Raw genomic sequence first — 13,147 nt, forward strand, 5'->3', positions numbered from 1 at the left:
TTTTTGTATACATTTTAATGTTGAGAAGTCATCGGGACGTTCTGTCATATCATGATGCTTCATGGCAATGTTTGGGAGCTAAAGAGTTTTCTTGTAACAGCTTCTTTCTTGTCTTCAGCTGAAGGGTTACCCTCGCGAGAAGATCCCTGGAGAGGTGGACCGGATCATCCGCATCCTCAACCTTGAAGACAAGCGTAACGCCAAATGCAAGACTCTTTCTGGTGGCATGAAGAGAAAGCTTTCCATCGGCATTGCTTTAATTGGAGACTCAAAGGTCAATCAGCACACACTTCGTTTAAATTTGCGGTTAAAGATGCAATAGGAAAATGCTAATGTTAGCCTGACTGCACTGAAAGCTTAAATCCCACCCTGCAAACCGCAAACACACACTAGATAACATCACATAATCTGAGAGAAAACTTTATAGTGCAGTTAGTAATCGTTAGTAATCACAGTATCACACTTAAAGAAGTAGTTATGCTGAAGGTATGTTAACGCAGGCGATGTGCTTTCGTTTGTTTCCTGCTGTAGGTGGTGATGTTGGACGAGCCCACCTCAGGAATGGACCCCTCAGCCCGTCGGGCCACCTGGGACCTGCTGCAGGGCGAGAAACGTGGCCGCACCATCCTGCTTACCACACACTTCATGGACGAGGCCGACCTGCTGGGAGATCGCATCGCCATCATGGCCAGCGGAGAGCTCCAGTGCTGCGGCTCGCCACTCTTCCTCAAGAACAAATATGGTACATCACGGCGAGTTTATTCATGTAGCACATTTCGTACACAATGGTAATTCAAAGCGTTTAAATTGATTAAAAACAGACTAAAGTGTGTTTTAAAGGAACGAAAACGAAAAGAAAGCCATAATAGTGTGATCTGTGAGACGTAGCATTCAGTGAAGGCACAGCTAAACTCATTCACAGTGCTAACCACTGAGCCACCCTGATTTATTCTTCGTTATGAGAATGCATCTAAGGCAAGGCAAGGCAAGGCAAGTTTATTTATATAGCACATTTCATACACAATGGCAATTCAAAGTGCTTTACATAAACAATAATAAAAGAAACAAGTAAAATAAAAATAAAAACAAATAATAAAAATGCGTAAAAACAAAACAAAACATAAAAACAGGTAAAATGTGATATGAAAGAATGAAGAAGAAGAGAAAAACATGATAGTGGATTCTGTCGGACGCAGCACTGTGGTCATTCAGTAAAGGCACAGCTAAACAGATGTGTTTTCAGTCTTGATTTGAATGTGCCTAATGTTGGAGCACATCTGATCATGCTGATTCCAGCAGCGAGGGGCATAGTGGCTAAAAGCCGATTCACCCTGCTTTGACTGAACTCTTGGAACTTCTAGTTTATATGATCCTAATGATCTGAGTGATCTGTTAGGTTTGTATTCAGTGAGCATATCTGTGATGTATTTAGGTCCTAGGCCATTTAGTGATTTATAGACCAGGAATAATACTTTAAAATCTATTCTGAATGTAACTGGCAGCCAGTGTAAAGACCTGAGGACAGGTGTGATGTGCTCTGATTTTCTGGTTCTGGTTAGAATTCTGGCTGCAGCGTTCTGGATGAGCTGCAACTGTCTGACTGTCTTTTTAGGAAGACCAGTGAGGAGTCCATTACAGTAATCCACCCTGCTGCTGATAAAAGCATGAACAAGTTTTTCTAAATCTTCACTAGAAACAAAGCATCTGATTCTTGCTATGTTTTTGAGATGATAGTATGCTGATTTACTGACTGCTTTGACATGACTGTTGAAACTCAGATCTGACTCAAGAGTCACACCAAGATTCTTGACATTTTTTGTCGTTTGACCTTTAGTGCCAAGGTACGCATTCACCTTGAGAACCTCATCTCTGTTTCCAAACACAATCATTTCAGTTTTCTCTTTGTTTAACTGAAGAAAGTTTTGACACATCCAATTGCTCATTTCATCAATGCATTGGCAGAGGGTGTCAATGGGGCTGTAGTCATTAGGCAGTAAGGCTAGGTAGATCTGAGTGTCATCAGCATAGCTGTGGTAGGAGATTTGGTTCTTTCTCATTTTTTGGCTCAGAGGGAGCATGTAAAGGTTGAACAGGAGAGGTGCCAGAATAGAGCCTTGTGGGACTCCACATGTCATGGGTGTCCACCTCGACCTATGGTCACCTATACTGACATGGTAACCTCTACCTTCAAGGTAAGATCTAAACCATTTGAGGACTGTCCCAGACAGCCCAACCCAGTTTTCCAGCCTATCCAGAAGTATGCTGTGATCGACAGTGTCAAATGCAGCACTGAGATCCAACAATACCAGCACTGTTATTTTACCTGAATCTGTATTTAGGCGTATATCATTGATTATCTTTATAAGAGCGCTCTCTGTACTGTGATGTGATCTGAAACCAGATTGAAAATTGTCTAAACACCCCCTGAAGTTTAAGAACTTGTTAACCTGGTTAAATACAACTTTTTCAATGATTTTGCCAATGAAAGGGAGATTTGAGATTGGCCTGTAATTGCTCAATAGGGTGTTATCCAGGTTGCTCTTCTTTAAATGTGCTCTTCTTCATCTACATGCCTAAATGCATTTAGTTGCTGCCATGTGATTGGCTGATCAGATATTTGTGTTAATTCGCTGTTGAACAGGTGTACTCAACAATAAAATAGGGCTCCAATAAGGACTCAGCAAGCAAAAGAACATGTATCTGAATATCTCCTCTTGTGCTCCTGACAGGTGCTGGTTATCATATGGTTATTGTGAAGGATGCGTTTTGTAACGTGTCGGAGATCACCCGTCTGGTCCACATGTACGTGCCTGACGCCACATTAGAGAGCAGTGCAGGCGCTGAACTCTCATACATACTGCCCAAAGAGAGCACCAGCCGGTAAGACAACACACACACACACAATAACAATAACAACAAACACACCAGTCTCCCTGCACAACATATTATATACAGTTGAAGTTATTTGCCATCCTGTGAATTCATTCATTCATTTTCTTGTTGGCTTAGTCCCTTTATTAATCCGGGGTCGCCACAGCGGAATGAACTGCCAACTTATCCAGCAAGTTTTTACGCAGCTGATGCTACCGCAACCCATCTCTGGGAAACATCCACACACACATAAACAAACTCCTACACTACAGACAATTTAGCCTACCCAATCCACCTGTACCGCATGTCTTTGGACTGTGGGGGAAACCGGAGCACCCGGAGGAAACCCACGCGAAGGCAGGGAGAACATACAGAAACGCCAACTGAGCCGAGGTTCGAACCAGCGACCCAGCGACCTTCTTGCTGTGAGGCGACAGCACTACCTAATGGGCCACTGCCTCGCCCCATCCTGTGAATTTTGTTTACTTATTCAAATATTTCTGAAATGACGTTTAACAGAGCAAGGAAATTTTCACAGTATTTCCTATAATATTTTTTCTTCTGGAGAAAGTCTTATTTGTTTAATTTCGGCTAGAATAAAAGCAGTTTTAATAAAAAAAACATTTAAAGGATAAAATGATTAGCCCCCTTAAGCAATATTTGTTTTGGATAGTCTACAGAACAAACCATCTTTATTGTAACGATCACCAGCGATCTAACAACCAGAGATCGCTGGTAAACACTCACATTCACAAATCCGCCATGTTATGGACTACATATTCAGTCATTCAACACACACACACACACACCTGCTCCAAGTGACCAGTGATTGCAAACACTCACACAGCTGAAGCTGCTCACAGACTGATTACTTGGACTATATGAACAGCACAAACACACACAGTAGCCTCTTTCACACAGTGATACCGGTAAATATCCGAAAAACGACTTTACCGGTAAATTTTAAAAGGCGCTGTTCACACAGGCGAGGACGTTAAGAAATTTTTCCGGAGAAGACCGTTCACACTTCTATTCCAAAATAAAAATAGTATTCCAGTAAATTCTGACATCATTAGGCAGAGATGACCTTTAAACAGCTGGGCTTGTCTTTGTAAACATTTTACTACGCTACAAACTCTGTGGATGGATGAGTATTGTGAACAACTTTGATGAAAACATATGGAGGAACACTTTCGCATGTCGAGGTTTACATGATAAGTGTGTGTGCTCACTGGCTCCTTCACGGGCACACGCAACGCGTAAAGGCTGATTTATACTTCTGCATCAAATGCACACGTATGCTACGGCGCTGACGCATAGCCCTTTGAGGCCGTTGGCGTCGCTGACGTGCACCTCTCAAAAAATGTAACTACACGTCGCAACGACGCGTAGCGCAAGCTGTGTGATTGGTCGGCTTGGTAGCGCTGACGTGTCTGGGCGGGACCGAGAGCGGCGTGAATGGCGCGAGCCTGATGGAGCGATTGTTTACAAGTGTGGAGTCCCGTGAAGGAGCTCCGGATGGAAAGTTTTGTTCTGTGTTTACCTCATAGTTAAAGTTGTTGCACGTCCGCCGGTTCCTGCCTCAAAATGAGCGAGTTTGAGCCACTTGTACATTCCGGAAGTGTTCAGGAAAAGCAAAACAGCAGCGAAGAAACTCGACACAGAGGAACATTTACACCTCACTGACAACTAGCGTTTCGGAAGTGTTAATGCAGACCAACAGAGACAGCGCGCAGAAGTATAAATGCACAGCTACGCACGTTGCATGCGCCAATGGTTACGCCGGTCACTTGACTCAGAAGTATAAACCAGGCTTAAAGCAACTAAAGGAAGCAGAGCTTGAAGTTAAACAAACAATGGCTTATCATAAGCATCTTATCGATAATTATTTACACAGTTGGCATTAGGAAGGAACAAATAAACATTATCTGACTAACATCTAGCAGCTAAATGTGTTTGGAAAATTTTTTTAAAGGGTTTTATTTTCATAAACTACGTGAATGTGAATGCGTCTGAGTGTTCTGATTGGCTAAAGTAGATGTCTCACGTCAGCACGTTCTAGACGTGCACGCGCTCTTTCCGGCACTCTTCCTTCAGCGTTCACACAGCGCAGCATTCCGGCAAATAACCAGTAATGTTACAACTTCTATTTCCGGAAAATAACCAAAACAAATTTACCGGTATTTTCAAAAAGGGCTTGTTCACACATACACACCTTTCCGGAAAATAGTCGGTAATTTCTTGTCGGTAAAATTACTGTTTTGTGACCTGTAACAAACACCAGTGATCTTGGGACTAGATGTCTACCGAATTACAGTGGCTAATTTCCTCTTATCACCAGGGCTATTTAATTCAGTTTGTGTGCCCCTCTCATTGTCTGTTGTTTTTGTGTTGCTCCTATGTGTTGCGATGTCCGTGTGTTCCTGGTTTGTTTTGCCCTGTCTTAGTTTTGCCTTGTTTTTTCATTGTGGGCCCTATCATACACCCGGCGCAGTGTGGCGCAAGGCGTGGCGCAATAGTCTTTTGGTAGTTTCAGCTTGGCGCAAGAGTCGTTTTGAGGCGTTGCGCTACACTGTTTAAATAGCAAATGCATTAGCGCTCATTTGTGCGCCCATAGTCGTTCTGGTCTAAAAAGGAAGGCGTTCTGAGGCGGACCGCTGGCGCGTTGCTATTTTGAGAAACTATAATAGATTTTTTATTAGACCAAAACTAACCCGGTCTAAACTCCGGCGCAGAGTTGCGCCTCGCTTACACACTGCTTAATACGCACAAGAGAGCAATAGGCAAATATCTTTACATATGAAAAAAATGTAAATATTAAGGATATGTATAGGATATAATAAGAATAGATATAGGATATAAATATAAAGGATTAAAATATTACAAAACATATTATTTTCTAGCCTACATAAATATGAAAAATCACTGCTTTTATGTCTCTTCATCTCGGGAGGCTTTTTCACTTCATTCATAACAATTCGCTTTTGTATAATGTTATTATTATTAGCAGTATTATTTATTATATCCATATTTATATTTGTTTTATTAAAAACAAGCTTAGATTTGCCCACCTGTCAGGTTTTAGACAATATGGGGCACAGCATGTGTTTTAGGATAAAACTCAGGTTTTTGAGCACATTTTGTTATTATTGTTCATTTATTCGTTTGCTGGAAATTAGAACTGAATTTAGAAATAGTTTTGAAACGAATATTTGCGCTTAACAAACAAAATTAATTATTTATAGACTAATTGATGTCTGTGCGTAAAGGTTTCCCTATCCAAGAGCGAAAGTGAAAGTGATCCATTATCTCTCATTCTCATGCAGTAGATGCTCTGTTTAACTGTTTTCTGTTAAAAAAACTGTTAACTGTTTGCTTGTGAAATGCTCAGTTTTTCCACTTCCACTTACTTTACGTCCTGTAAATGGCAAATGCGCTCTTGGCGCGACACAGCTGACTCTTAAAGGGAATGGGAGATGAGACTCTAATTGGTTTATTCTCAAAACACACCTATAACTCATTAAGAAAATAAACTCAACCCTTTTAGACTATCCACCACGGCGCAAGGCAGATTTCCCGTCCTTAAATTAGCAAAAACGCGTTCTGACACGCCCTGAAAGCGTTTGCGCCCTGCGTTTTACGCTCTGCGCATGGACCGTCAAAATAGAGCCCTAAATGTTTAAATGCAGCGTTTGGACCCGCTCTGTTTTTTCCTCCTCTGAACTTTACACCGGATGGTAACACTTATACAATTACCCCAACTTTACCCTAATTAACCTAGTTAAGCCTTTAAATGTCCCTTTAAGCTGTGTGGAAGTGTCTTGAAAAATATCTAGTCAAATATTATTTACTGTCATCATGGCAAAGATAAAATAAATCAGTTATTAGAAATGAGTTATTAAAACTATTATGTTTAGAAATGGGTTGAAAAAATCGTTTCTGTTAAACAGAATTTGGGGAAAAATATTCAGGAGTGCTAATAATTCTGACTTCAACTGTGTATATGTATCAATAAGTCAGCCAAAAATATTACTGACTTACAGTACAAAGCATTAAGGTTCATCCCCATCATCATCATTGCTTTTTAATCAATAATCTCAATTGCTTAAATATTTCTAAGCTCACTGAGACCCTTGAGTTATAAAGAAGCGGTTTAATGTCTTCATACAAATGAATCGTCTGAGTATTGAATCTTGGTTCTTGTGTCTGATTCTTGAGATCTCCCGTAGCAACAGAAGGACTAAATTTACACATCGATCCATTTCTCGGTGAAGGCTTCAAAACAAAGTTCTTGTGCAACAACCTTCAGTCTGAGAGAAACATCTTGAAAGCACATTGTATAAGGAGTGGTTTACCTAACAAGTACATGTTATTTTGAGAAAGGAAAAACAAGTTGAGAGAGATTTTGCAAGGTTGTTTGCTTTTAAAGTCCACGTGAAATCGAAATTTACACCATTTTGGTGACTGTCGCTTTAAAATGAAATGAGATTGTGCTCTTTTCAAAAGAGGGAGGAGCTATAAATGCCTGGGTGTCAGCATAGTGGCAGATTCAAAAACAAGACTAACGTATTATTCTAATGAGGAAGAGATCGTCACTTGTGAGCAGGGCTTTCCCCCTCTGATGACAAGTACAAAGGGAGTGTTTCTGCAGGCCGTTTTAATCCAGTGTTATTATAAATAATTAAATTAATATGTTTTTACCATTAGAAGATGCTTATATTCACACACTGCTGCAACACAACTGTGTTTAAACCTCTTATAAAGTGATTTTTGTGTAATAGATGCAATTTAAGAGCTATAAACTATTTTAAGAGAACTCTTTGTGGTATGTAACATGTTTTGTTGTGTGTTTTTGCAGGTTTGAGCTGCTGTTTGCTGAGCTGGAGATGAATCGAGATGAGTTGGGCATCGCCAGTTATGGGGCGTCTGTTACCACCATGGAGGAGGTTTTTCTCAGGTATTTTACCCACAGTAAAGTCAAATCTACAAAGATTTTTTTTTTTTTTTGCGCTTCAGTGCTGAAAAAAAATACAAGCAAAAGTATATCAATCAATGAAGTTTGACTTCTACAATATCATGTATAAAATAATAAATGGCATCTTTTTTTGTATAATATTTTTTAATATACTCTGCTTTTTAGTATGACATTATTCATGCATTCAGTTTTCTTCGGCCTAGTCCCTTTATTTAGTAGGGTTCACCACAGCGGAATGAATCGCCAACTTATCCAGCATATGTTTTACACAGTGGATGCAACCCAGTACTTAAAAACATCCATACACTCTTATGTTCACACTCATACACTATGGCCAATTTAGTTTATTTAATTAACCTATAGAGCATGTCTTTGGACGTGGAGAACATGCAAATTCCACACAGAAATGGCAACTGGCCCAGCCCGGTCTTGACCTAGTGACCTTCTTACTGTTAGGTGACACTGTTAACCACTGAGCCACCGCGCCGTCCAGTACGACATTATGTACAGTCATAAAATATATAATTTTTTGTATTTTCACTGATTCACTCACTTTCCTTTAGCTTAGTGCCAGATTTATTAGGTGTCGCCACTGAGGAATGAACCGCCAATTTATTTGTAATCATCATCATCTTTTTTACATCATTTTAAATGTGCTTTTGTCGTTTTAGTAGGAATAAATAGGTAAAAAAAATGAACAAAGAAAACTATTTTCACCAGTAACAACATTGGCTCCAACAACATCTTTAACCAGTAAAACTCTGTACCGGGTCCGTGACTTGCTCGACTTTCGCTTTAAGATTTAAAGGGCTAGCATTGCACCAGACACCCCCGTAAGGGGTTTCGTTTGAAAGCGTAGAATTTATATTTTATGTACATATGCATTAATTTTGGTTTTTATTCTACTGTACAAAAGTTATTTACACTTGCATACACAACATTTTGGATGCCCGAGCTGTGTATTTTACATTGGTTCATTTTTTATATTTTTCATATGGTTTATATGTGACACACTCTTGTCGGTGCTCACACGGTTCTAGCATTCTATTTACTGAATTATATTCACATATCAAACAGTTGTCAAATGTTGTTTTTCCATGGCGCAGAAGTGAAAACAATACGTTTATGATCACTAAGCAGCCCCAGATAGCACAGACAGCTGTCATCTCTTACCTTATGCTGTGTACTTCTGGGCTATTTCTCCTCTGTTTTTGAGGTGATGTGCATAAGTAATCCTTTAAATGTCAGATGTGGTCCAAACACAGTGAATTATGTTTGATCAAACAAAAGAGTATTGAAGTATAAAAAACAATGATCGCTCCATGTGGCTTGTATAGCACTTCTTATCAGTTGGAATACAATAAGTTTTGCATAGATTATGGTAGAAACATTTGTCTTTTTTCCTATGATTACAGACTAGTGCAGGAACCACCAAAATTAATTACAGCACGCTAGACCTCATACAACCTAAAAGGTACACTTTCAAATTTGAGTTTATAAAAAAAAAATACAAAAAGCGCCTCTTTTTTTAGGTGTTTATTATAACACAGATGACATATACAGATATTTTAAACACTTTCAATAGTGTTTTATGAAAATTCAAAGGGTTTTCTTTAAAATGATACCAAATTTTTGCATTTACACCTCTGCATGTGGATTTGGGAAGCTTTTAAACTTGGGTTGGCAAAACCCAGGCGTAAATCACCAAATAGCAGCAGAGTTTAACTGGTTAAATAAATGTTTTTTTTTTATATTGTCACAAAATATGAAACGTTTGTGCAGCATTCATGGTAGTATCACGCTGCATAGGTAACAAAAAACCAAAGCAAAATGGATTATAAAAACTGGATATAACGTTTTCTTGCTCTGAAAATTGTGATAGAAACTGACTTTAAAAACAACAACCTAAAAAACAACAAATTGATTAATTTATAAAGCATGAATACATGAATAAACTGTAAGAACGGTCTTTAAACAACAGCGGTTCGAACTGTAGTTCTGCCGAGCGACTAAAAAGTGATCAGCATGATGGTAAAAAACTGTACATTTCTCGTCAAACCTTTCTTCTGCAATCTCATACCAAAAACGGAAATAAGGGCAGTATTAATAGCTGTAAATGTGGGAGAGCGTTGATATTATGTGATTGTATTGTATTGCTATATGGAACAATTAAGTGTTGATGTTAAATCAAAAGTAATTCACAAATACTTGAAAATGAAATGATTTAATGACAACAATTCTCTATGGTTACAACTGAATTAATAACAAAATACTGTATAAAATGATAAAATATGAAATGATAAAACATATGGTATAAATTGTACCCAGCTTAAATGTAAAATTAAAGTTACCAGAGGTAGAAGGAGAGACACAGAGGGAGGGAGAGAGACAAAGAGAGCAGGCCCAGAAGCCTGATTGCAGCACAGTCAGAGAAGATGGAGGAGAGGAACAGAGCAGGAGAGAACTAGGCCAGGAAAAGAGAGGGCAGTAAAAAAGACAGAGCTCGAGTTTACCACCTATCTTGTATCTTTCTTGACCATGTGACCACCAATGCTGAGACATTCAAACTGACCAATCAACATGTGACTACACCATAAAACCCTCAAAGTCCACACAACAGGCCCTGATCTTATCAGTATCTGGCTTTGTAGTCAGTATGGACCTTCTTGAGTCAAAAAGCATGCTTTGTCATATAAAAAAATGCATACGATAATTTAGCCTCTTACAAAACCCTCCAAAAAATCCCTTTGGAAGATTTGAACACTTTTGCTCTGAAATCAGACCACATAGGCCGGCACATTGCCGGCAGCTAGCTCTCTGCAACTCTCACATGGTCGCCCACTGAAGCTAAGCAGGGCTGCGCCCGGTCAGTACCTGGATGGGAGACCACATGGGAAAGCTAGGTTGCTGCCGGAAGTGGTGTTAGTGAAGCCAGCAGGGGGCGCCCAACCTGCGGTCTGTGTGGGTCCTAATGCCCCAGTATAGTGACGGGGACGCTATACTGCTCAGTGAGCGCCGTCTTTCGGATGAGACGTTAAACCGAGGTCCCGACTCTCTGAGGTCGTTAAAAATCCCAGGATGTCCTTCGAAAAGAGTAGGGGTTTAACCCCAGCATCCTGGCCAAATCTGCCCACTGGCCTTTGTCCATCATGGCCTCCTAACCATCCCCATATTCAATTGGCTGCATCACTGTCTCCTCTCCACCAATCAGCTGGTGTGTGGTGTGCGGTCTGGCGCAAAATGGCTGCCGTCGCGTCATCCAGGTGGATGCTGCACACTGGTGGTAGATGAGGAGATTTCCCCCACTGTGTAAAGCGCTTTGAGTGCCCAGAAAAGCGCTATACAAATGTAAGGAATTATTATTATTATTATTACATATTCTGAATGCTCCTTCTAACAGGCAGAGAGGAACACTTTATTGACATAAAAGAAATGCTAAATGTGATATACTTAAAAAAAATCTAATTGTAGGACTTTACAACCCCTAAAGGGAACTGAGAACAGTTTTTGGCTTTCTCTGAAAAACGCACCAACTGCAGAAACTTGATCAGTCTCTGCTGTATGACTTTAAACCAATCATGCTATTTCCTCCTGACCTCATGGTTTTGTAGAGCTCAAAAGCGCACCTGAATGCTCTGCTCTGCTTGAGATGCTCATTAGCTGTAGGACAGTGCTCACAGTGACCGGTTACAGTGACTTTAGTGCTTTGTTTCTTCAGTTTTTTTTTGAGGACTTCCACATAGCTGCTTTTATATGGAGGCATACATTGGCTGGCCAGCATACATGGCTGTCCCTAAAGCATGCAGATCATACTCATTTATAAATTCTTAATATTTGTTTAATGTTTTAAATAACTGTTTTCTAGTTCTCATGTTTGTGACATGATCCTTCTGAAATTATTATAGTATTCTTATTTGCTGATCTATTAGGATATGTAATACTCTGATTTGGGCGACGCAGTGGCGCAGTAGGTAGTGCTGTCGCCTCAAAGCAAGAAGGTCGCTGGTTCAAGCCTCGGCTGGGTCAGTTGGCATTTCTGTGTGGAGTTTGCATGTTCTCCGGGTGCGCCGGTTTCCCCCACTGTCCAAAGACATGTGGTACAGGTGAATTAGGTAGGCTAAATTGTCTGTAGTGTATGAGTGTGAATGAGATCCCAGAGATGGGTTGCAGCTGGAAAGGCATCCGCTGCGTAAAAACATGTGCTGGATAAGTTGATGGTTCAATCCGCTGTTGTGACCCGGATAAATAAAGGGACTAAGCCGAAAAGAAAATGAATGAATGAATGAATGAATACATACTATGATATGTAATATTTTTGGTCCTCAATTATTAATTAAAATTCTAATTATAAAATCTAATTATTTTTTTACCCTGGTTAATAGTTTTGCGGAAACTGATACAGATTTTGAATTTATTAGTTTTATTATTAATGTATTTATGTTCATAATGGTGCTTTCGAATGGTATTATATCAGTTTTCACAAATGCTCAGGGCTGACAATTCCAATTTCTAAATAAAATTGTTTTTTCATTATATATAATTTATTTTCACACTAAAATGTTATGCGTTCTTGAATTATAAAAGTGCATATTTAATGATGTTTTTGTATAGTACTAGATAATTTTTTACAAAAATATAAAGCAGCTCAACTATTGATTATAATTATAATGATAATCATAATGATAATAATAATGGCAAAAACAACAACAACAATAATAATAGTTATTATTATTATTATTATTGTTATTATTATTATTATTATTATTATTATTATTACTTGTTAATTGTTTCCTGATTATCAAATTATAGAGAACTGGAATACAGATGCTGAAAATATAGTTTAAATTCAGTAGTAAACCAGATTTTAAAACAAAACAAATATTTTGAAATGTAATATTATTTCTTATATTTATAAAGTATTTTAGTGTATTTTTACCTAAATAAATGCAGCCTAGGTGAGCAGAATATTGTGTATTCTTAGGTTTTTCGGGTTGAAAGACATTTAAAAAAACTTTTTTTTCATTATAAATTGAATTATTTTCACACAATAATTTAATGAGTTCTTGATTAATAAAAGTGCATATTGAATTATATTTTCGAATTATCAATATATCAGTTTTCACAAAAATATAAAACAGCACAACCGTTTTTGACACTGATGTTAATGAGAATAATGAATAATAATAATAATAATCACAACAGCAACATTAATAAAATAATAATAGTAATTATTAGTACTTTTAAAGGGCACCTATGATAAAAATAATAATTTGGAAGTTGAACACTGTTACGACATTGCGG

The 13,147-nt window shown here is 38.6% G+C and overlaps 2 protein-coding genes across 6 annotated transcripts in view; both read left to right on the top strand.

Moving 5' to 3' along the window:
* ccnf (cyclin F) overlaps positions 1-13,147 on the top strand; it is a 146,722-nt gene that overhangs the window by 108,312 nt on the left and 25,263 nt on the right. The window lies entirely within an intron of this gene.
* Positions 1-13,147, top strand: part of abca3b (ATP-binding cassette, sub-family A (ABC1), member 3b) — a 114,082-nt gene that overhangs the window by 72,083 nt on the left and 28,852 nt on the right. For all 5 annotated transcript variants that reach the window (XR_012400861.1, XM_021473111.3, XM_021473114.3 and 2 more), the window contains exons 14-17: positions 119-274; positions 532-742; positions 2,730-2,880; positions 7,730-7,828. Coding sequence is in view for 4 of the 5 variants with exons in the window: in XM_021473111.3 (XP_021328786.1) it covers positions 119-274; positions 532-742; positions 2,730-2,880; positions 7,730-7,828 (617 nt within the window). In the remaining variant the exon portion in view is untranslated. The remainder of the gene's footprint in view (positions 1-118; positions 275-531; positions 743-2,729; positions 2,881-7,729; positions 7,829-13,147) is intronic.

The sequence above is a fragment of the Danio rerio genome, chromosome 3, assembly GCF_049306965.1.
Source record: "Danio rerio strain Tuebingen ecotype United States chromosome 3, GRCz12tu, whole genome shotgun sequence".
NCBI lineage: Eukaryota > Metazoa > Chordata > Actinopteri > Cypriniformes > Danionidae > Danio > Danio rerio.